This window comes from Capra hircus, chromosome 1 (genome assembly GCF_001704415.2).
Source record: "Capra hircus breed San Clemente chromosome 1, ASM170441v1, whole genome shotgun sequence".
NCBI classification, from domain to species: domain Eukaryota; kingdom Metazoa; phylum Chordata; class Mammalia; order Artiodactyla; family Bovidae; genus Capra; species Capra hircus.
The window spans coordinates 99,259,747-99,284,455 of NC_030808.1; the positions used below are offsets into that span (position 1 = coordinate 99,259,747).

The 24,709-nt window shown below is 36.1% G+C and overlaps 1 protein-coding gene across 2 annotated transcripts in view; it reads left to right on the forward strand.

The window, feature by feature from the left end:
• PDCD10 (programmed cell death 10) overlaps positions 1 to 17,839 on the forward strand; it is a 48,560-nt gene extending 30,721 nt beyond the window's left edge. The window contains exons 4-8 of one of the 2 annotated variants that reach the window (XM_005675358.3): positions 5,856 to 5,973; positions 7,531 to 7,657; positions 13,033 to 13,111; positions 13,420 to 13,502; positions 16,704 to 17,190. In XM_005675358.3, the coding sequence (XP_005675415.2) occupies positions 5,856 to 5,973; positions 7,531 to 7,657; positions 13,033 to 13,111; positions 13,420 to 13,502; positions 16,704 to 16,785 (489 nt within the window). In that variant the 3' untranslated portion in view covers positions 16,786 to 17,190. Of the gene's footprint in view, positions 1 to 5,855; positions 5,974 to 7,530; positions 7,658 to 13,032; positions 13,112 to 13,419; positions 13,503 to 16,703 lie in introns of both variants that reach the window. The other variant, XM_018048126.1, reaches the window with a different exon arrangement.

The following is a 24,709-nucleotide window of genomic DNA, read 5'->3' on the forward strand; positions in this document are numbered from 1 at the left end:
GAGAGAGAAACTTCTGTGTGTCGTCATAAGGAATACTCACTCTGAAGTATTTATTATATACCCACTGACAGTCATAAAAGACATAAAGTAATGAACTTTATTAAGCTTTTCTTGTAATGTCCTTATATATGAGCTGACATTTAACTCTAAAGTACAATTAAAAAGCAAACTGTTTAAAGTATGTGGTTATGATAAATCTGGTTAAATATGATAAATCTGGATAATTTTATTCATGGCACAGATTCTTTTTTTTTCTTTAATTTATTTTAATTGGCGGCTGTTTACTTTCCAGTGTTGTGGTGGTTTTTGCCATACATTGACATGAATCAGCCACGGCTGTGCTTGTGCCCCCAATCCTGTACCCGCCTCACACCTCCCTCCCCATCCTGTCTCTCTGGGTTGTCCCAGTACACCAGCTTAAAGTGCCCTATTTCATGCATCGAACTTGGACTGGTCATCTGTTTCACATATGGTAATATACATGTTTCAGTGCTATTCTCTCAAATCATCCCACCCTGCCTTCTCCCACAGAGTCCAAAAGTCTGTTTTTTACATCTGTGTCTCTTTTGCTGTCTTGCGGATAGGGTTGTTGTTACCATCTTTCTAAATTCCTTATGTATGTGTTTTATATTTGTGTTTCTCTTTCTGACTTATTTCAGTCTGTATAATAGGCTCCAGTTTCATTCACCTCATTAGAACTGACGCAAATGCGTTCTTTTTAATGCTGAGTAATATTCCATTCACGACAGTGTGATCACTCACCTAGAGGCAGACATCCTAGAATGTGAAGTCAAGTGGGCCTTAGGAAGCATCACTATGAACAAAGCTAGTGGAGGTAATGGAACTCCACTTGAGCTATTTCAAATCCTAAAAGGTGATGCTGTGAAAGTGCTGCACTCAATATGCCAGCAAATTTGGAAAACCCAGCAGTGGCCACAGGATGGGAAAAGGTCAGTTTTCATTCCAGTCCCAAAGAAAGGCAATGCCAAAGAATGCTCAAACTACCACACAAGTGCACTCATCTAATGCTAGCAAGTAATGCTCACAATTCTCCAAGCCAGGCTTCAAGAGTACATGAACTGCGAATTTCCAGATGTTCAAGCTAGTTTTAGAAAAGGCAGAGGAACCAGAGATCAAATTGCCAACGTATGTTGGATCATCAGAAAAGAGAGAGAATTCCAGAAAAACATCTATTTCTGCTTTATTGACTGTGCCAAAGCCTTTGACTGTTTTGATCACAACAAACTGTTGAAAAGTCTTCAAGAGATAGAAATACCAGACCACCCGACCTGCCTCATGAGAAATCTATATGCAGATCAAGAAGCAACAGTTAGAACTGGACATGGAACAACGGACTGGTTCCAGATAGGGAAAGGAGTACGTCAAGGCTGTATATTATCACCCTGCTTATTTAACTTATATGCAGAGTACATCATGAGAAATTCTGGACTGGATGAAACACAAACTGGAATGAAGATTGCTTGGAGAAATAGCAGTAACCTCAGATATACAGGGGCTTCCCTGGTGGCTCAGAGGTTAAAGCGTCTGCCTGGAATGCGGAAGACCCCGGTTCGATCCCTGGATCAGGAAGATCCCCTGGAGAAGGAAATGGCAGCCCACTCCAGTACTCTTGCCTGGAAAATCCCATGGGCAGAGGAGCCTGGTAGGCTACAGTCCATGGGGTTGCAAAGAGTCGGACACGACTGAGCGACTTCACTTTCACTTTCAGATATACAGATGACACCACCCTTATGGCAGAAAGTGAAGAACTAAAGAGCCTCTTGATGAAAGTGGAAGAGGAGAGTAAAAAAGTTGGCTTAAAGCTCAACATTCCATTGTGTGTATGTACCACAACTTTCTTATCTATTCGTCTGCCAATGGACATCTAGGTTGCTTCCATGTCCTAGCTGTTGTAAACAGCATGGCACTGATTTTTCATTAGGATAGTGAGAGTTATTTGGAGGAAAGTATATAAGTTTTGCATTGTGTTCAAGCTGGTTTTAGAAAAGGCAGAGGAACCAGAGATCAAATTGCCAACATCTGCTGGATCATGGAAAAAGCAAGAGAGTTCCAGAAAAACATCTATTTCTGCTTTATTGACTATGCCAAAGCCTTTGACTGTGTGGATCACAATAAACTGTGGAAAATTCTGAAAGAGATGGGAATACCAGACCACCTAACCTGCCTCTTGAGAAACCTGTAGGCAGGTCAAGAAGCAACAGTTAGGACTGGACATGGAACAACAGACTGGTTCCAAATAGGAAAAGGAGTACATCAAGGCTGTATATTGTCACCCTGCTTATTTAACTTCTATGCAGAGTACATCATGAGAAACGCTGGGGTGGAAGAAACACAAGCTGGAATCAAGATTGCCGGGAGAAATACCAATAACCTCAGATATGCAGATGGCACCACCCTTATGGCAGAAAGTGAAGAGGAACTAAAAAGCCTCTTGATGAAAGTGAAAGAGGAGAGTGAAAAAGTTGGCTTAAAGCTCAACATTCAGAAAACTAAAATCATGGCATCTGGTCCCATCACTTCATGCAAAATAGATGGGGAAACAGTGGAAACAGTGTCAGACTTTATTTTTGGGGGCTCCAAAATCACTGCAGATGGTGATTGCAGCCATGAAATTAAAAGACGCTTACTCCTTGGAAGGAAAGTTATGACCAACCTAGATAGCATATTCAAAAGCAGTGACATTACTTTGCCGACTAAGGTCTGCCTAGTCAAGGCTGTGGTTTTTCCAGTGGTCAGGTATGGATGTGACAGTTGGACTGTTAAGAAGACTGAGCACCGAAGAGTTGATGCGTTTGAACTGTGGTGTTGGAGAAGACTCTTGAAGGTCCCTTGGACTGCAAGGAGATCCAACCAGTCCATTCTGAAGGAGATCAACCCTGTGATTTCTTTGGAAGAATGATGCTAAAGCTGAAGCTCCAGTACTTTGGACACCTCATGCGAAGAGGTGACTCATTGGAAAAGACTCTTGATGCTGGGAGGGATTGGGGGCAGGAGGAGAAGGGGACGACCGAGGATGAGATGGCTGGATGGCATCACTGACTCGATGGACGTGAGTCAGTGAACTCCGGGAGATGGTGATGGACAGGGAGGCCTTGCGTGCTGCGATTCATGGGGTTGCAAAGAGTCGGACACAACTGAGCGACTGAACTGAACTGATTCTTAATTACTGTATTCTGTTTGGTAAAATTTCAAATGATTTTAAAGGAGGGCATGCATTAAAAAATTAAGATTTTTAAACTTAAACTTACTTGAAAAAAAAACCATGCCCAGCCATATATCTGTATTTATATCGTTAGATTTTCATGTTTCCAGTTCTTGGTTCATAGCACCAGTGATATTTATCAAACTTTAATACCTATTTTTGTTATTTGGAGAAAAGTAATTTTTCCCAAGATACTAGTGATCATTATCTCTTATGATATCGATCCTGCTTTCCCCTCTGGGAGGTTTCTGATAATGTTAAGGATCATTGATCCCAAAAGAGGGTATTTCTGCCCTTGGCTTTTTATAAAAGTTGGATAGCACAAAGTTTAAGATTGTTTTCTGAAGGAAAACTTGAAGTTATAGATACAGTGTCTGATTTAAGGGTTTTTCAGTTAGAGTCACTGGTTATGTTTGAGGCCTCTAAGATAAAAAGCAGAACTAGGACGTCAGCCAGAAGATGCTAAACTACTGTTTCCAGAGTATGTGCCAAGGTACCTCGGACCCCGCAGGAAACTCAGAGTGGTGTCATGAGATATTTTAAACATCTGAAGGAATAGAGTGATTTCAACATTAGCTTGACACTGTGTGAACTGCTAGCTTGAGACAGTTTGCAGTTTCAACATCTTCAACTGGGCTGCATTCCTTTCAGTGATGTCATATCTTTGTGAAACTGGACTTTGGGCACTGCTGTTGATAGAAAGCAAGTTCACAAGAAAATCAATGTACAATAGGAAATGAGGGTGGAAAATTCTAATCTAATTCCAACATTTGAGAAATTGTGCAGTGCCCAACAGGTTCTCACATCTCATTAATAATAAATCATGGTTATTTAAGAATAAATAAAATATTTTTCTTTGAATTCATGTGATTTTTAAAGGCTACTAAGTTGTTAGGACGTAAGTATGTACTAAAGTTGTTTGAATTTTACTTACTGCACAGCAGTGTTAGGTATTTCGGTATTTCTTTTGGCACTAAGAACACTGAACTAAGAAAAAGTAGGGACATCTGTGAGGACTGTAATGCTGCAGCTATGGCATTTGAGGGCTCCAGATGAACTGGGTACTGAAAGCATTGTTCTCAGACTTGCAGAAGCGTTTTTTCCATACTTTATTATAACTTAACCAAAGAAGTTGTATTTTTCTGTTGACATTCTCTGTAAGCAGATAGAACATCCCCTGCTTTCTAAGATAATTCATTGTGTAGGTAGATTTAATGTTACTCAGAGAAAATAAACCACTGTTAACAAATACTGGCTTGTTTCACTCTTACCAAATAACTATGTTATTTTATGGCAGTTTACCAAATTAATAATGTTGACACTTCTTAGGCCTTTTTTGTACAGCTTATCTTTTAATTTATTAAAATAGATTCTTAAATACATTCATGAGAGGGAAAATCAAACAGGTTTTAAAGAAGAATTCAATAGGACATACTTTATTAGCTGTCAAAATAACTTTCCTGTAAGCATTTGACAACAGTTAAAATGATCCCAGGATGAAACTAAATGTGTATGTTTTCTTTTCTGCTTTCATTCCCTAACCTTTCAGTTTTGGGTACTTGAAATCTAATAAGAAGCAAGATGTTATAATGTAAGAGCTGAAGAAAGCTAAAACTGCAGTGATACCAGACTTGAGGAGGCAGAGGCTAAACATAACTTGGCCCATCAGGAAGCAAATAGATTGCCATTTGCTAGATCATATTTACTATGTAGTACCAGGGTAAAAAAGAGAGGAAATTATCAGCATAATGATTAAAATTGGCAGGTGTCCTAAAAGAAACACCGTGTGAGTACAACAATTTTTGAAAATAATAAAATGGGGCAGAATTACAAGGGAAAATCCAAATCTTGAAAACTAACTTTGGTAAACTCAAGATTTTTTATGTTCAATCTTGAAATAGCTAGAAGATTTTAGTGCCCTAGGGAATGTAAGTAACAGAATCAATGCAAGCTCATTAGTGAAACAAGCTCAGGAGATAGTAAAAGGATTAATGGTTTTCTGAAAGCTAGTGAAGGAGATAATATTCTTGCTGCAAAAATAAAGTAGGAAATGAATATCATTGTGTGAGAATATAGTTAAGGGATCGTATAGCTTCAATAAAACCTCCAAAATGAATCCTGGTTTTTTTGTTGTTGTTTTCCTGACAGTTTGTTAATTTAAATGCAGAGAATCTGAAGGAAAGAAATTGGTGAGATGAGTTACTGTTTGATTTTCAAGTTGAAATATTGCTTAATGAAAAAGAGCTAAAAATCTTCAGTGTTTTTAAACTATTGAAAAAAGTAATTGAAAAACTGTATCTATATGTATATATATACATGTACATATATTTACTCTTTATTTCTATGTTTGTTATTAGTTTGATTGCAAGAGAGTATAAATGAGAAGTAGGAAATGTTAAATACATTATGTTCAGATGGAAGTTTGGATCGTGACTATAGTAATCTGTGGATGCACAAACTCTCCCCACACATAAGTGAATGGCATCACGACGCTTGCTTTGCAAAGATTTCTGCCCTTATTTGTAAGTTGATCAGTTTAAGGAGGTCCTAAGAGATTCTGAATGGTTAGGTTTTGGCTTTAAAATGTTGATTCAGTTTCTGTATTTCAAAACTATCTTTCTCTTTCTTATAGGCTGAAAAAGAAAATCCAGGACTCACGCAAGACATAATTATGAAAATTTTAGAGAAAAAAAGTGTAGAAGTCAACTTCACAGAATCCCTTCTTCGAATGGCAGCTGATGATGTAGAAGGTAATCAGAAAGTCTTGTTTAGTTTTCTTACAGATACTGAAAAGCTTCTCCAAATCTTTCTTATTTGATAAAAGTGACTCCTCCCCTCCCTTCCTCTCCCCTTCCCCTTTTCCTCCCTTCCCTCTTACTGTTAGTGTTATTGTTACTATTTTGAAATGAAAATGGGGGGGTGCAGGGAGGAAACCCATATAAAATAGACATGTAGTTCTTTTTATTTTTTGTCAGATTGAGTTACTAGAAGTAAAGCATTTGTTTATTTTTCCCCCTATTAATTAATACGTTTGATGAGTTCTAGTTTAATAAAGAGACAAGCTCCTTGGAATGGTGGTTTTATTTTGTGTTGACTTTATGCAGATACCAGTTTGAAAGTAATGAGTTTCTTCTTTTTAAACTTTGGTATAGCATGTTTGTGTTTTTTTTTTTTTTTTTTCAAATATAGATTTGTGAGAACAATATTACTAATCATCCTTTTGGCCTCTTTTCACATTTTTGCTTTTTTAAATAATTAGAAATGTATGTGTGCTTGGTCGCTAAGTCATGTCCAACTCTGCAACCCCATGGACTGTAGCCCACCAGGCTCCTCTGTCCATGGGATTCTCCAGGCAAGAATACTGGAGTGGGTTGCCATCTCCTTCTCTAGGGGATCTTCCCGACTCAGGGTTCAAACCCACTGTCTGCCGCATTTCCTGCATTATCAGATGGATTCTCTACCACTGAGCCACCTAGGAAACCCTGGGTTTCACTGAAATTTAGTAGTCATTTTCCCTCTAATTTAGAAAAACATAGAGGTATAATTTCTCATGTTTATTAAGCGAGAACAAAAATAGATGTTTTAACTGATTCTGTAAATTCTGAGAAAGTCCTCATTATTATTCTGGATTGAGCACCTGCATCCTGTCAGGCCAGGTTGTATTGATGAGTTAGAGCTGTAATGTTTCTGAGTCTACAGTGAATCTGGTTGTGAAGTTTTGCCTTTGCTGCATCTGACTAAACTTCCTTACCAAAGTTGCTGTTTTGTGATGCCAAGCTGTATGTTGGACTTTGTATGGTGGTATTTTTGTTTTAAGTGAGATTTCAAGAATGTGCTGAAGACTTTAGTAGGTTTGGAGTTTTGATGTAAGGAGCCATTGTATGTTGAATGTAGAGATTTCTTTAATTAAACTCATATTCACAATTGTCAGATACATATTGCCATTATATTTGTTACAAATGTCATTACTTACTGTTTCCTTGTGAAATGTAACTTGAGAGGCCTGAAAAATTTGATTGGGCCTTCCTTTTAAATTTTACTTATTTCTAAGATTTCATGGAATTTCCATTTATCCCATATTGAAGATGTTCATTTTTTTATCTTCTGATATTTTACTTGGAGGGAGCCCTAATACAATTACTGAACTAAGTTAAACTGTAATGAATTCTGCTTTGCAACCTTGTTCTTCCTAGTTTTCTAGCCTTTTATCTCCCACTCACCTCCTTGACCAACACATTGGAGATTCTTATACTTGAATTTGGCAGCAAGTTGCATGATGTTTTTTTACTATGTATTTATTTCATCAGAGTATATGATTGAACGACCGGAGCCAGAATTCCAGGACCTAAATGAAAAGGCACGAGCACTTAAACAAATTCTCAGTAAGATCCCAGATGAGATTAACGACAGAGTGAGGTTTCTGCAGACAATCAAGTAAGCAGCTTTTTGTTTGGTTCTTCTTCTTTTTTAAGAACTTCAAAAAGACCACTTGTTTTAGATGTTTTACTGTGGTATGATGTTAATATTAAGTTGAAATATTAATTTGAAATTAAAAAATTTGAAAATTACTATATTTTTTATTAATTTCTAAACAGCCTCTGGCTTCTGAGTACAGTAAAATATTTTAGACTGTTTCATTTAAAAGCAGAGAATGGAATGTACATAAACTGGAATGCAGTTTGAACTTCATAAGAAGTGGAAGAATGTAAATATCACGTTAAAGTGAAGAGGGTAGTTGAAGAGATTGATAACAAAGGATACCAATACTGTGTTTTATTTCAGAAATAGTTCACGTTATTAGCATAATGATGTACTCTTAGTTGTAAACAGCACTTTTTCATACTGACCAAGTTGTGAACCTCCCAGAATCCTTGCATTTGGGATGTAGAATGAAAGAGTTTGAGCTGACACAGTTCAGTTCAGCCAGGAACCAGGCTGATGGACAGCAGCAAGAAGGGTTCTTCTCAAACAGGGACACAGCACCTCCACCCAGGGGCGTTCTCAGGGGTGAGAAGGCGGAGGAGTCAGAAGGGAACTCCAAACGTAATTTCTAGATGAGTATTTTTAAACTAAAGAGTCTGATAATTTTCTTCTACCTCAGTGGGTAGAACACAAAACTGGGAATAACTGGTGGGACTATCAGTGCAACCTTTTGGTGAAACAAATAGAAATTGCGAGAAAGGAGTGGGAAGAAGGTTCAAGAAGGAGGGGACAAATGTCTACATGTGGCTGATTCATGTTGTTGTATGGCAGAAACCAACACAGCACTGTAAAGCAATTGTCTTCCAATTAAAATAAGTTTAAAAAAAGCAGGTAAGCACTATTGGAACCAGACTTAAAAAAAAAAAAAAATTGCTAGAAAGGAAGGATTTAGCACAGATCTTTTTCTGGAAGAAGCTGCATCATAACATTATATCTTTCAGGAACTGAAGGAGGCTCCCCCAGAATAAATGTTACCATACATCTCACAGGAAGAGTGTTCTTTGTAATTCATATAGCAAAATTGTATTTTAGCTGATTGGCTACATTTTATTGGGATAGAGGGAGGAGTGTGACCCATTTTAGAAAATAATGATAATAAGTACCAACTAAGCTATCAAGGGATGACTGTGTTCTTTTTGGTCCTCTGATTGAGTATCAGAAAGTACAAAAGACTCTGTTGACTAGTCAAAGTCCTTGTCACAGAGACTAAAACCTTAAGGTTAATATTTTTACTTTTATTGGAAAGCCTCAGCTTTCTTTAGTAGTTTTTATTACAGATTTTTATTTTCATTTTTGTATAAAGTGAACATTTGCCCCGTAAAAGGGTAATTGTCAGTAATCTCAAACACAACTGTTTAAACACGTATTTCTAGAATTTTAAAATAATACAATTTATTTTGATAATCATATGCTACACTTCTATAACCTGGTTGGAACCTAAGCAGACTGACTCCAAGGACTTCTCTGGTGCTTTCCAATCATAGAGATTCATAATGTCGATCTAATCAGGTGATTGAAAAAAAGAATATTTGTTTCTGCTGTTTGAAAGAGGCCTGGTAAAGGACATCCTATATATTGGATGTCAGTAGGTAAGAGGCAAAATAGCATTGTGGTTGAAGCTGGGAGTGAGATGGTACACCCAGAACCCTCAGCCTGCTGTTTTGATACCCTCTTTCCGCTTCAAGGACTCCCAGACTCATCTCCGCTAAACCCATTGTTACTCTAAAGAGAGTGAGTTTGAAAACTGCAATATTACCAGCCACATTTTAACCATAAGGAAGTTGAGGTCAAGAGTCTCTGAGTCTTGTCCTTAGTCATTGACAGTCTGAATTAGGGTCTTGTCGCTCATTTATGGGGCAATAATAGTATTTCAGTTCTGTTTTCTGGAGTGTGCTTCGCACAACTGAATTAAGATTACTGGCAATTAAAATTTATTTTGTATCCATTTTAGGAGGGATAACTTGCCATGGAAATTTTGTTGATAACATGTATTTTTTTAAAGACTGAAATTTAACCATGTGTGTCATTAGCATGGTTAGCTATGGCTATTTGTATCACTGACACATATAGATAAATTTTGATATATATTGTTACTGCTGTTAATTGTTTGACAAATTGGTAGATAAAATTGAGCCAAAATAAAAACGGTTTATCCTTCAAGTACAGCATATTGTGCAGTTATTATTTTACTTTCTCATACTTAAGGTGAATATCCTCTTCTCTCATTATTTTAACAATACTTTTCAGTATACCTGTATCGAATACTTACTGTCTTAGCACTGTACAAAATGCTGTGTGAGAAAGAACTCCTGCCAGATGACAAATATCTAGATATTTTTGTATGTACCAGCAGACCTAGGTTTGACTTGCCAACAGTTTGCTTTGTGACCTTGGTAAGTTGCTTAGCTTCTGTGACTCTAGTTTCTGCCTGTGAAGATGAGGGTAACAGTTGTGAATTGAAAATGGTATACGTAGTGCCTAGCACAGAATCTAGCATCACAGCACATAAAGCATTGTGAAATAAGATTAGTGTTTTCCCTCTATGAAGTTGAATAGGAAAAATGATTTGATTAATGTTTTTGTTTGACTACATTTGAGCTTATGCAAATACTTTATAAAATTAGTTCTTAGGATACTTTTCAATTAATGAATAACTAGTGGAAACTGGATTTAATAGTCCAGAAATCTCTGCATTTATCTCTTTATCCTTATCTATATTTGAATATTCATAGGTGAGGGTTTGTAAAGGTTGGTTTTGATGATGGCCTCAAAATAGCTTTTCCAGGGTTTCCAATCTGGACCAAACTGAACATACAGAATAGGAATTTCCTTCCTGCAGTATGTTTGTATAAACATAATTACACAGATTTGGGTGACAGAAGTTCTACTGTCCTGTGCAAGTTTTTTGTAAGATGTATTACATTTCTTCTGATGCCTCTTGCCCTTTTCAGCATATGTGTTCCCCAAAGTTGTCCCACTAAATACATGCAAGTTGCTAAAATTCCTTCCTACTCTCTCCATCCTGTATGTCTCTTATCGCAGAATTCATAAACTCCAAACTCTGCATGTGCTTAGTTGCTCCGTTGTGTCCAACTCTTTGTGACCCCATAGACTGTAGCGTGACAGGCTCCTCTGTCCATGGGGATTCTCCAGACAAGAATACTGGAGTGTGTTGCCATGCGCTTCTCCAGGGGATCTTCCCAACCCAGGGATGCACTACAATTCTCTTACCCCTCCGGTTTTCCTCAGTTTTTTAATTTGTTTAATTGTCTGAAGTATTGTGTGTGTGTGTGTGTGTGTGTGTGTGTGTGTGTGTGTGTGTGCGTGCACGTGCATGTGCGCTGGTATTTTCTCTTCAGAACACAAACCCTCAGGTTGTTAACTACCTTCTCTGGCGCAAACCTTAGTGCTGTAAATGAAGATGCTGTTGTGTGTACATACAGGTCATCCAATATTTGACATAAATTGCTGCAGATTATCTTAGAGAAGGCCAGGCCTAGGGACAGACTATCTTGGTCTTTATAAAGCTCTGTGGCAAACAGTGGATCAAAGCTCAACTTTAGGTTCTGAGTTCCCAAACAGTAGTTTCCAAACCTGGTTCATCAGCAGAATCACGTGGGGAGCTTTTTTCTCTTTTGAAGTACAGATTCCCAATAGTCCATAAAGTACACTACAAAATATGGTTGTCTATAAACAGCTGTTTGATTACTGTAATTTGCTTTATTGTATTCCTTTTGAATAAGCTTACTTCAGACCCACAGGGGTTTGAAGAATCTTCCATATCCAGAGATTGGACATTTTTAAATTTGTTGAAATTGTCATTTTTCTCACATAATAGGATGGTTGAACGACACCGTTATTAAGCAGTAGGGGGCTTAATATCTGTCACAGCAATACAGGGATACAGCTTTCTTGAAAACATAAAGGAACAGTTAATGTAACTAAAAATTGTTATTACTAGAGGTCAAAAAAAAAGAGTGGACAGGTATAATTTCTATGTAAACTTATTGTCCTTTTTGAATATCTAATGTTTTAATGTTTCAGCCTGTTACCGATGTGTGACTTACAAGAGGAAATAAGGAAATATTTATTGAAATATTGAATTAGAAGGTCATTACTACTGCAGAATAAGCTAAAATGCTTTTTTACACCAAAAGGTTTTATATTTGTAATTTTTAGAATTTCCATATGCTTATTTACTAAAAATAAACTGTGAAACACACAGAAAAATCTGGACATGGAGCTTTTTGGTTTTCTTTAAATAGTTTAGCTGAAATGTTTTAAGTATGAAATAACTAAAATCTGACATTTGTGATTAAAAGGTAGGTAATAAAAGGTTTGTGTTTTGGGTAGAATAGATTGATGTTTTACTAATTCATATCTTTACACTTGCATTGCATTTGAACAGCAAAATTTGTAGCAGTTAACAGCTAAGAGAATGGATATGAAAAAGAGAAGATTTGCTTTAGAGACTGAGAGGCTGTTTGAGAATGCAGAATTACAATAAGTTCAGTTTGCTAGAATATTGCTATGAAGTTAGAACACAGAAATTGAAAAGGGCATAGATAGAAAAGATGAGAATTTTTAAAAATGATACAGGGACAGGAAGAAAAGTCAACTCAAATGAGAATGATTGATTTCTTCTCTCTTTAGAAAGGGGAGAAAAATGCTGATGCATATGTAGTGAAAGGATGATTGTTGGAAAGGTTAAGGTAGAAGAATATTCTGATTTTGTCTCTCCCAGAAATATAAATATATTTCCTAAGGAAAATAGTGACAGCAAAGATTTGAAAGAGGAGAATATGTGGTTGTTAGAGAGGAGGCTAGACGAATGTGTCTTAAAGGAGAATAGCTACATCTGAGGAGGAAATATTTTGAACATTGAAACTATCAGGTCTATAATTTGGAGTGTTTTAAATACAGGAGTCAATTACATGTAATAGCAAAATTTCATATAATTGTTCATGAGATAGCAAAAGTGAATAATACAGTTGCTCAAATTTACCTACATGAAAAAGGAAAAGTCAAAACAGGAAAAGATGAGAGTCAGAGGTCTCTTATAAATTTGAGTAGGTAATGCTGAATGAAATGAAAATGTTTGGGAAAAGTTGATGTTAATTGTGTAGTGTTTCCTCAGCAGTGCAAGAGTAGCTGGGATCACAGGAGGATACAGGCTAAATCCCCCACTTAACCAGCCAGTCAAATATTTGGCTTGATACAGTGTTCATATGGTAATTAAGTATAGTGATTCTTAAACATAGCTGTGTATAGAGACTTCTTTCAATGAAACTGATTTTAAGAAGATTTTTTTTTTCCTCACCCAACAGGGATATAGCTAGTGCAATAAAAGAACTTCTTGATACAGTAAACAATGTCTTCAAGAAATATCAATACCAGAACCGCAGGGTAAGTTTAGTAGAAACCTTACAAGCTGCCACCTTAGATGTTGGTTTATATCTAGTTGTTTCATTGAATAATAAGACTGTTGAATTATTGAAAAATGGCTTTGTATCATTAATGACTGGATGTGTCCTTGAATTTGAATGTGCTGTTAAACGTGTATTTAAGTGAATACTCCTAAAACTGATTATCTATAATATAAGGTATATTCTTAATTCTGTGTAATCTTCTGTCTCTGACTTTGGCCTTGGTGTTATTTCTCTTTTCTTACTTGTTTTTTATTTTATTATTATTATTATTTTTGATGTCTGTAGGCACTCGAACACCAAAAGAAAGAATTCGTAAAGTACTCTAAAAGTTTCAGTGATACTCTGAAAACCTATTTTAAGGATGGCAAGTAAGTATTATCATTTATCCCCCTTTTAAAATTATAAAATTATGTGGCTTTCTATAATACTGAAACCATATATATTTAACTCTTTTGCTATATTGTTAATACTTAAGCCAACTACTAAGATAGACTGTTACAAATGGAAAGGGGGTGTTTGATAATCCAGCCATGACTGCAGTTTGGAGCTGCAGTTGCAGACTTTTTCTGAAAAGGGCCAGATGGCGGATATTTTAACTTGGTGAGCTTGTGGCAGCTCGAGCACTTCACCTCTGCTGCTGTAGTGCAGAAGCAGCTGTCGACAGTATGGAAACAAGTGAGCATTTTTGTGACTGTGGCTGTGTTCTAATAAAAACTTACTTTATAGACACTGAATTGAATAATTTTCAACTGTCTCATAATATTATTTTGATTTTTAAAAAATTTTTACTGTTTAAAAATGTAGAAGTATCCCTAGCTTTCAGGCCGTACAGTAGTGAGATTTGGCTTACTGGGCTACTTTGCCAACCCCTGAAGCAGTGATTCTCAAACTTTAATAGCCTCAGAGTCATCTGGAGGCTTGTTATAGACAAAATATTTTTGGGTCCTACCCAGAGTTTCTGATTCTGTCGGTCTGGGGTGGGCCCAGGAAGTAACATTTCTAAGAAATTTGTAGATGATATGGATGCTACAGGTCTGTTAAGAACTGTTATACTATAGTTAAAACAGTGGTTCTCAATCCTTTTTGCACATTAAAATCATTTGTATTCAGTGTTTTAAAATCCCAGTGCCTTGACCCCACCTTCAGAGCTTCTGATTCCATTGGCTTGAGTGGGGCCAGGGTTCAGGTGTTTTTTAAAAGTACTTCATGTGTTTTTAAAGGGCCACAAAAAGTGTCCTAGAAGAGAGGCTTTCTGTAAGACAGAAAGTATACTAAAAAGGTAAATTAGATATTTTAAAATTTACATACACTTGGCTACAGAACATTCTAGAAAACCAAGAAATACTGTGTGATTTATGTATAATACACATGTACATACAATGTATAAGCTGATCTGAAGGCTTTGTCTTCTGCAACCTCATACTTTATAGAGAATTCTTTGTACCTCAAATAGAATTTTGTGGACAGGACCATTTTCTATCAGTGCTTGAAGCAGAAGAATAAATATGATTATTTCAGCTATCGTTGGCAGGGAGCTTTAACATCCTGTCCCACCACTGACATTTTAAGATCCCAATATCCATGTCAGACTATTACAGTATTATTGTAGTAATATTAAAAAGTAATAAAATATATTAGAATGGTATAATGATTTTAAAAGTCATTTTTAATAGTTCAAACAGATTGAAATATTTCCATTTTATTATAAATTAAAGATACTGAGATAAATATTATTAATGATTTTGTGTTGTTTAATACTGCTACTCAGGTTGTGTAAAGGAAAATGAACCTTGTTGATTTAGTTTAATAAGCTGGCAGGTATGTTCTGAAAATAAACTGATACCTGTTTTTCCTTGGTCTCCTCTAAGTCCAAATAACCAAAAAGCACATTAAAAGAATAATTTACATTAAGGAGATTATTTATGATACTGATTGATTAAGAACAACATGGGATAAGCACATTAAAAGGTAGAAATTCATTTAGAGCATAACTTTGATTAATGTAAAACTATTTACTCTCATCCCTGTTTGTACAGTAGATTCACTTGGGTTCAGTTTTTAAAAATCTTTGTCCTTGGTCCCAGTTATTTTTAACAGCTTAAACAGGCATATGGATTATTCAGGCTCCCTGCTACTACCTTTTCTCCTTTCAGCAGCTTCTTTAATTTACCATTATTTGCATATGAATAACATACCACGTTTTCTCCCTGTGTCCTCAAAGTTGAAAATTATTAATAGAGCCTGATCTTTAAGCCATTTTTCAATAGGAGGATGAATTTGCATTGATTCATTTAATTTTTCCTAGGCCCCCTTTGTTGAGGAATGCCTGAGATAAAGATATTGTCAGCCCTTCATATCCACAGATTCCAAATCCCTTTGTTATTCTTTAGTCACTCAGTGTCCAACTATTTTGCCCCCCATGGACTGTAGCCCTCCAGACTCCTCTGTCCATGGGATTTCCCAAGCCAGAATGCTGGAGTGGGTAGCCTTCTCCCCAGGAGAAGGGGATCTTCCCAACCCAGAGATCAAGCCAGCGTCTCCTGCATTGCAGGTGGGTTCTTTACCACTGAGCCACCTGGGAAACTCCCAAATCCCTGGATTCAACCAGTTGAAAATTTTTGGAGAAAAAAATTCCAGAAAGTTTCATGGGATTTATATTGTACTTCAGCTATTTACATTGCATTTACACTATATTAGGAATAAGTAATCTAGAGATAATTTAAAGTATACTGGAGGATGTGCCTAGGTTATGTGCAAATATTACACCATTTTATATAAGGGACTTGAGCATCCACAGATTCTGGTTTCTGAGGGAACTCCTGGAACCAGTCCTGTGATACTGAGGGGTGATTGTACAAGCTTTAGCTATGCTCCTGAGAAACTGATAAGGCCACACAGGGGGACTAGCATCAGCTCTGTGCTCCAGATCACATGAGGATGGGCTGATAGAAAATGTGGTTCAGAATGAAGTAATTTTTAAGAACATATCTTTACACATTGTCAACTCTTAAATATTGAAACCACATGATTATTTTGTTTTAAAAGTACATTAATTCTAAAAGTAATTCAATTAATTTTTTTTTGAAGGAAGGTAAGGATAGGGATGAATCAGATTCAAAGTAATGAACCTTTTCCCAAGCATCATCCCATTGATATACAAATTTTGAGACTGAATATGGTATTTTAGCAGGTCTTATTTTGATAACTTCTGTGAAACCACAGCTGGAGACTGCGTTCTAATCCTCCTCTTTGGCCAGTTACATGTTCGACTTATAAAATGAATTCTGGTTGTTGAGGCACCACCCATCATTAGCAGCCCACCAACACCTTATTGCCAGCCAGGACCACTAGGGGGCAGTAACTCCTAGATAGTTTCCAATGATGCAGGACACTTAACTTCCAAGCAGGCATAAAAGTTGCTACTCGGTACTAATTTGCCTTTGTTGTTATTGTTCCTAAATAGATTTTATTGCTGCTGCTAGTTGGGCATTTTAAATATAAATAGTTTTAAAGGGTTAATTTTTTGGATAAAATTAATACTTACTCTTTTCTCTTTTTTTTTGAAACAGGGCAATAAATGTGTTCATAAGTGCCAACCGACTAATTCATCAAACCAACTTGATACTTCAGACCTTCAAAACTGTGGCCTGAGAGTTGTATATGTTAAGAGATGTACTTCTCAGTGGCAGTATTGGACTGCCTTTATCTGTAAATTTTAAAGTTTGACTGTATAAATTATCAGTCCCTCCTGAAGGGACCTAATAATCCAGGATGTTGAATGGGATTATTGCCATCTTACACCATATTTTTGTAAAATGTAGCTTAATCATAATCTCACACTGAAGATTTTGCATCACTTTTGCTATTATCATTCTTTTAAGAATTATAAGCCAAAAGAATTTACGCCTTAATGTGTCATTATATAACATTCCTTAAAAGAATTGTAAATATTGGTGTTTGTTTCTGACATTTTAACTTGAAAGCGATATGCTGCAAGATAATGTATTTAACAATATTTGGTGGCAAATATTCAATAAATAGTTTACATCTGTTAAACATTTCTTTACTTGAAAAAATGCATATATATATGTGAATATATATATGATCAGAAGACCAAGACGACTTGGTGTAATGTCTAAAGAACTTCTAAGGGGAGCTTATTAGCAGTTTATCAGATAATAAAGCAACAAGAATTCCTATATTTTTGTCCTTAATCACTCTGGGCAAAAAGTAGTTGATGGAGATATTTTTGTTAGTTACTATATTTGAGGTAGTGAGTATTTTTCCAACCTTTGTTTTAAGAGACTTATGAGAAGCAGATGGCAGCTTGTAGTGTCTTCACATTCTACTGCCATTTTTGAGCTCTGTGACAATGTAAGATTAAGTCTTTCTGGTATGCTGGGCCCTAATAAGCTTTGCGCCTTTTTTCCATAAATAGCCACAACTAATAGTAATTTGAAGCTATACCAATGCTAGTTGGTTTGAAATTGTCATGAGTGTTAATAATATTATATACACTCTTTAAATATGTACAGTTTTGTTTCACCATAGAGAAATTCTAAGGAAATTATGTATCAAGTATTCATGTTAAAGTGATTTCATTTTTCAATTATGATAAAATAAAGGAAAAAATCAGAATTTGTTTATCTTTTATAAAGATTTTAAATGTTAAACTAATTTCTGTTGATGATATAAATTTTTTGCTATAATGCAATTTAGTTATTCTTTAAAATTTTCCCATTTTAGAAAATAGATTTTTAAAGAATTACTGTCATTAGCAATACAAAAGGAAATCATCCACTTAGCTGTAAACAGGAAACGTGGAGGAAAGCAAAAGAACTGATAGACAATTGAATGAAATATCATAAGTTATAGACATTATACTGATTTTTTTCCTTCAGTGATACTTAGCTAGTAAAACACGTATAAGTGGTGATTTTAATACTGTGTATTTTAGGCATAAGCTGTTTTTCGCTCTTGGAAGCGGATGAATGGTGTTTACAAAACAGACTTGTGAATACATGAAGGGAAAAAATACTGCTTTGCTTTTCTTTGAGCAGCAGACTTTTCTAACATGAACGAGTACTATCTTTCTTCCTGTTGTCTTTCCCTCCTTAAGAAAACTCACCTGTTAACCAGTCATGCTTCAGCTCTTTTTTTTTTTTTAATGTTTTTTTATCTTTTTATTCTACTATGCAATATCTCTGTTTTTCCGTTTTCATGAAATTTACCTCCAGAAAGGATATTTAGTCTCAGGATAATTCAGTTTCTTACATGATCCTAGTGGTTTGTGTTTTGGGATCAGGGAGTCAGATACAACTCCAGAGAACAGAAAAGTGGTTCCCAAGGGAAGGAAGAAAGGAGACATTTGTTGAGCACCTCTGTATCAAGCATTTTTCTAGATTCATCAATTTCTTATAATTCTCTTTGCAGTCCTGTGACTTTGTCATCTGCCTTGCAGTTGAGGAAACTGGCTAAGAGAGCTTCAGTTACAAAACTACAAAACTGGTAATTGCTAGAGCCAGGATTTGAATTCAACATTTGTCTCCAGATTCTACACTCTTTCCACTGAACTGTATTTTATCCATTGCCGAAAATGCAGTGTTTAGAATACAGTTTCCTTGACCAAGGTGACATAGCAAGAAATGAGAAAAGACATTGGGATAAGTCTTTCTCATAAATCTCAATTTATTTTAAAGAGGGCTCCTTTTATTTGAGACCATAACTGTGTTTTAGATGTTTAAAATGCCTTCTCACAATATTTTTAAACAAAATGATATAATTGTAGTTTGGAGTTTTTTCATGATTGCATTATTGTGATAACGTTGTTTGGCAAAATGAGGTTGGTAACCCAATGTAAGGCCTTCCTGATTGGTTACTAACTTGAAATAATTTCAAGTTGATGACAAATTTACCAAAACTTAGCAAGAGGAACAACAGTGCAAAGAACATCAACACGTCTTTTATCCAGATTGACCTAATGTTAAGATTTTACCATTTTTATTTTGTCATTTGTTTGTTTTCCTTCCCTTAAGCTCCTGGGTCCATTTACCCTGGGTCATTTCCATGGCTTTCTTTCTTTCATGGTGTTTACTTGTGTTTTTGAAAAATACAATCTTCTGTCTCTTTCACCCTCCTCGCTGTATAATAGAATGTTCCTTGTTTTGGGTTTCCTCATGATTAGATTCAACTTAGCATTCTTGGTCAGAATACTACACGGTGACCCATCCACTCCTCACTGGTGTTAATTTTGGTCACTCGGTCAAGGTGGTGGTCAGTTTCTCAAATGTATAGTTACTATTTTTATCTTGCACCTGATAAGCAATCTGAGGAAGTGGTAAAGAATCTATGTGTCAGTGTAGGAGACTCAGGTTGGATCCCTGAGGGGGGAAGATCCCCTGGAAAAGGAAATGGCAATCCACTCCAGTCTTGCCTCGGAAATCACATGGACAGGGAGCCTGGCGGGCTGCAATCCACGGGGTCACAAAGAGCTGGACACGATTAGCGGCTAAATAGCAACATCAGTGTTTTACCCCCAGCATTTAGTATCCATTGATGATTCTTGCTTATTCAGTCTTTACTTTGATAGTTTCAAAATGGTGATTTTTCCCAACGCCAGCATATCTATGTACCTGCTGACACTGTTCTACTGTCTGAATATGAACCTTCTTTCTCTCCAACCTCTCATTCATCCATATCTACCCACATGAATTTTTACAGTAACTTATTTTGGTTTTTTATTTCTTTCAACGGCTTATAATTCATTACTTATTTTGATACTTAAATGGTCTTAGATTTGATCAGTATGTGGACCTTCTGTTTCAATCTGACTTCTGTGTCCTTGTGGCTTCCACGTAATTTTTCTCTGTAAGTATTATCTTAAGTATGTCCCACAATTTGGAATCAGCAGTTTTTCCAGGGAATCCTGGGGGATGATAAGAGATACACAGGTCTGGCTAATGATACACAAGTCTGGCTACTGAGTGGGCTCATTACTACTGGGCGTTGTCTGCTTCTAGGCTGATTCAGACAACTAGGAAATGTGCACGTACAAACATGTACACACAGATCATGTATACGTACATTTTACATGTCATATGCACCTTATGTGTGATTTCAGAAATCGTGAGTTCACAGTAATACCTCCAATTGCAGTCCATCCTCCTAGGGTTCATTCTTACTTTCCCATTCCATATTTCTGTGTCCCTTCCCCAGAATCCCGACTCCCGGAAACATCAATATTCACTTGTTCAGTCCTACAGTACATTTGAAATAGTTTTAGAATTTCTTTCGCTCTGTCACTGTAGAAAGCACACTTAAAGGACTATAAGATCGTTTACAGTTCTTTCCCTCTTTTTACTCTGCCCAAGACAGGATGTGTAATTACATTCTGTGTTCATGAGTTACTTGGATCAATCCTTTTTTTCTCCACTGTGATAATGTACTTTATTCTAAATAAATTGGGTTCATTTGTTTCAGTTTTCTTCCAGATTTAAGGTTCCTTCCCCCGACTCACTTACACCACCCACTTCGCATCCTTATACATTTATTTATTAAGAGTATATAGAACATTAGCATGCTTCTAAACATAAGAATTGTCCCAAAAAGTATACTAGAGAAGTGTCACTCTTACCCTTCTGTGCCATTTCCCACCCTGCCAAGTAGCTATCCAATTTCACTGTTTTTTGGTGTTTATCCTGTGTTGCTTCTTATGAAGAAAAATAATGTGTTTTCGTATCCCTCCTTTCTTATCCAAAAGGTAGAATTCATGCAGGGAAACCAACCCTCCCAGTTTGCTTCAGTTCAGTTCAGTCGCTCAAGTTGTGTCTGACTCTGCGACCCCATAAATCATAGCACGCCAGGCTTCCCTATCCATCACCAACTCCCGGAGTTCACTCAAACTCAGGTCCATCGAGTCATTGATGCCATCCAGCCATCTTATCCTCTCTCATCCCCTTCTCCTCCTGCCCCCAATCCCTCCCAGCATCAGGGTCTATTCCAATGAGTCAGCTCTTCGCGTGAGGTGGCTAAAGTATTGGAGTTTCAGCTTCAGCATCAGTCCTTCCAATGAACACCCAGGACCGATCTCCTTTAGAATGGACTGGTTGGATCTCCTTGCAGTCCAAGGGACTCTCAAGAGTCTTCTCCAACACCACAGTTCAAAAGCATCAATTCTTTGGCACTCAGCTTTTTTAACAGTCCATCTCTCACATCCATACATGACCACTGGAAAAATCATAGCCTTGACTAGATGGACCTTTGTTGGCAAAATAATGTCTCTGCTTTTGAATATGCTATCTATGTTGGTCATAACTTTTCTTCCAAGGAATAAGCGTCTTTTAATTTCATGGCTGCAATCACCATCTGCAGTGATTTTGGAGCCCCCCCAAATAAAGTCTGCCACTGTTACCACTGTTTCCCCATCTATTTCCCATGAAGTGATGGGACCAGATGCCATGATATTCATTTTGTGAATGTTGATCTTTAAGCCAACTTTCTCACTCCTCTTTCACTTTCATCAAGAGGCTTTTTAATTCCTCTTTACTTTCTGCCATAAGGGTGTTGTCATCTGCATATGTGAGGTTATTGCTTAGGACCATTGTTTCTTGGCACATGGGTATTGAGTGCAAAATCTGGAAGAATCAGACAAATTGGGAGAATTAGTCATTTAATATACATGCTTTTATAAAATGCAACTTTATTGGTGCTTGGTTTACGTATATGCCCTCACAAAAATGAGGTATAGTTCAGTGGCATAAAATTCACCCATTTTGAGAGTTGTGCACCCTGACTGCAATTCTGGAATACTTTTATCATCCTGGCAAAAATCCTCATGCCCAGATATTGGGTAATCCTTGTTCTCCCCAGTTCCAGGCAACCCTTAACCTCTTTCTGGGTGTTTCATATACGTAGAATCACACAATGTTATATTTCTAGTCTGGCCTCTTTTACTTAGCATAATGTTTTTGAGGTTCAGCCATGTTAGCATTTCTATCAGTACTCATTGCTAATGAATATTCCATTATATGAATCTCCTATATTTTATCTATCCTTTAAATAGTTGATAGACATTTGAGTTGCTTCCTTCTTCACTAAGATGCACAATGCTGCTGTGAACATTGCTGCTATGAACATCACCTGCCAGTCTTTTTTGTGGACATGGGTTTTCATTTCTTTTGGATGGATACCTAAGAGTGGAAACGTTTGGTGGTTTGATAAATTTATATTTAAGTTTTTAAGAAAATGTCATACTGTTTTCCAGTAGTATGCCATTTTACATTCCCAGCAGCGATTTAAGGGGGTTCCTGTATCTCTACATCTTCAACATCATTTGTTAATGACTATTTTTTATTGTAGGCATTCTTGTACATGTAAAATGATATCTCACAGGAAAATTTCCCTAATGAATGAAGTGCAATGTTTTTCATGTGTTTATTAGTATTTCACATGGTTCTTTTCACTTAATATCTTCAGGAATCACTCCATGGCTAAGTCTATTAGAGATCCTCTCTCGGTCTTTTTTTTTTTTTTTTTGTAGCAGCCTAGTGTTGCAGGGTGTGTAGCTACCCTAATTTATTTATCTGATCAATCTCCTATGCTTGTGCGTTCAGATAGTATTCAGTATTTTGCAAAACTATAAGTAATGCTACCGTGAATGTTCTTAACCCATTTCTGGTTTGAAGTATACGTTCAGAGGAGACTCTTAGAAGTGGGCTTGCTACTAGTCCGCAACATGTGTATATGACATTTTATTAGATATTGACAAATTCCGTAAAGGTTGAGGCAATTCATATTCCGCCAGAATGTATGAGGCCATTTACTTACCCAAAACTTCACTTTAAATTGTCAAGCTTTTGAATTTTTGACATGATGAGTGAGAAATGGTAACTCATTATATCTTCATTTGCATTTCACTGCTATGAGTAAAGTTAGGCATCTTTCATGTTTAAAGACCAATTTTGTATCTTTGTGATTTTAAATCTGCTTATGTTTTCTTACCATGAAAAATTTATGTAGACAAATTTATTAATTCTTCCATGAAAACATCTGGGCTTGGTGGTGTTTTTGTGGAGTAACTGTTTGATAATTTTATTTCTTTTATGCGAAAAAATTTTAAGCTTTCTCTCTCTACAGGAGTCAGTTTGTCAAATACACTTTTCTAGGAAAGTGTCCATTTCTTCGAGTTTTCACATGTGTATTTCTATTGAAGTGAGCAAACTAATGTTTTAAAAAATTTTCTCTGTATCATAGCTGTTTCTTTGTTGCTATTTCTTATTCTGTGTATTTTCACACTCTTGTTGTTCAGTTCATACATACGCTTTTTTGTTTGATTTACTTGACCTGTCTTGTACTCTGTGGTAAAGTCTCTATTAGTAGTAGTGTGTTTCTCTGTTTCTCCCTGCATCTCTTGCAGTGTTTGTTTACATATGTGGTTACTGTGTTATTTGTTGTATGGATATTCATACCTGTTACATCCTAAATGTGAATGTGATTTTAACGTTATAAAGTGTCCTTTTCTTTTTTTCTCGTTTAGTAGTGTGTTTTAAAATTTGTCTTTTGACCTTGAATTAAGCCCATTCACATTTATTGTCATGACTAGTATGTTTGGGCTAAATCTGCTATGTTGTAATTTCTGCATGTATTATGTTATATTGTTTTTTCTACTTTTTAAAAAAAATTTCCTTTTGGTGTTCAAGAAGGTTTATATTTTTATCCTCTACCAGGGAAGCCCCACTAACTATGTTTGGGCTAATTATGTATTATGTTTATTTTTTCTACTTTAAAAATTCCTTTTGGTATTTATGAAGGTTTATATTGGTGGCTTTGTATTAATATAGGATTTTTAATCTCCTTTTTTTCTTAAATTTTTATTATCTGGTGTGTCAGTTTTAAATCATATCTTTTAAATCTCACCTGTTATCTAAATGAGAGTCAGTGTTCTTTTTTTACATCTTGTCCCCCTTTTCCTTTTCTCATTTTTAATTATATTTTTCTACTTTATCAAAACACAGAATGTGTTTTTCTTCTACCTTTTTTTCTTCTACAAAGGTAGAAGAAATAATCCACCATTATTTCAGTGTAAATGCTACAATTAAACATATGAATACTCACATATTGTGAGCTCACATACGTGTGATTGCTCATATATGTCATAGTCCCTTTGCCTGTTTTCTCTGTCATCTATTGGCTGGATGAAGATCATCCCCTAGAAGCTTTTATAACTACACGTTTATATAGTACTCTTTGAGCTCTTGCAGGTTCAACCTTATTTTCCTGTAGTCTTGTTTCTTAAAGACTATTTCAGTTGTCTATAATATCCTTAGTTCACATTTTCTTTCCTTCAGTTTCCTGAAAATTATAGCTTCACTTTTGTTTTGCTTTGTATGTTATTTCTGAAAAGTCTGATGTAAATCTGATTTTCTTGCCTTTACATTATTTGTCTTTTTGCCTGGAAATGCAAGGATTTTTTCCTTATTTTCAGAGTCTAATGGTTTTATTAGGATCTCTATCAGAGTTGGTCATTCCAGGTCAGTTTTCCTGGTACTTAATGCGTCCTTTCTATGTGTAGATTGAG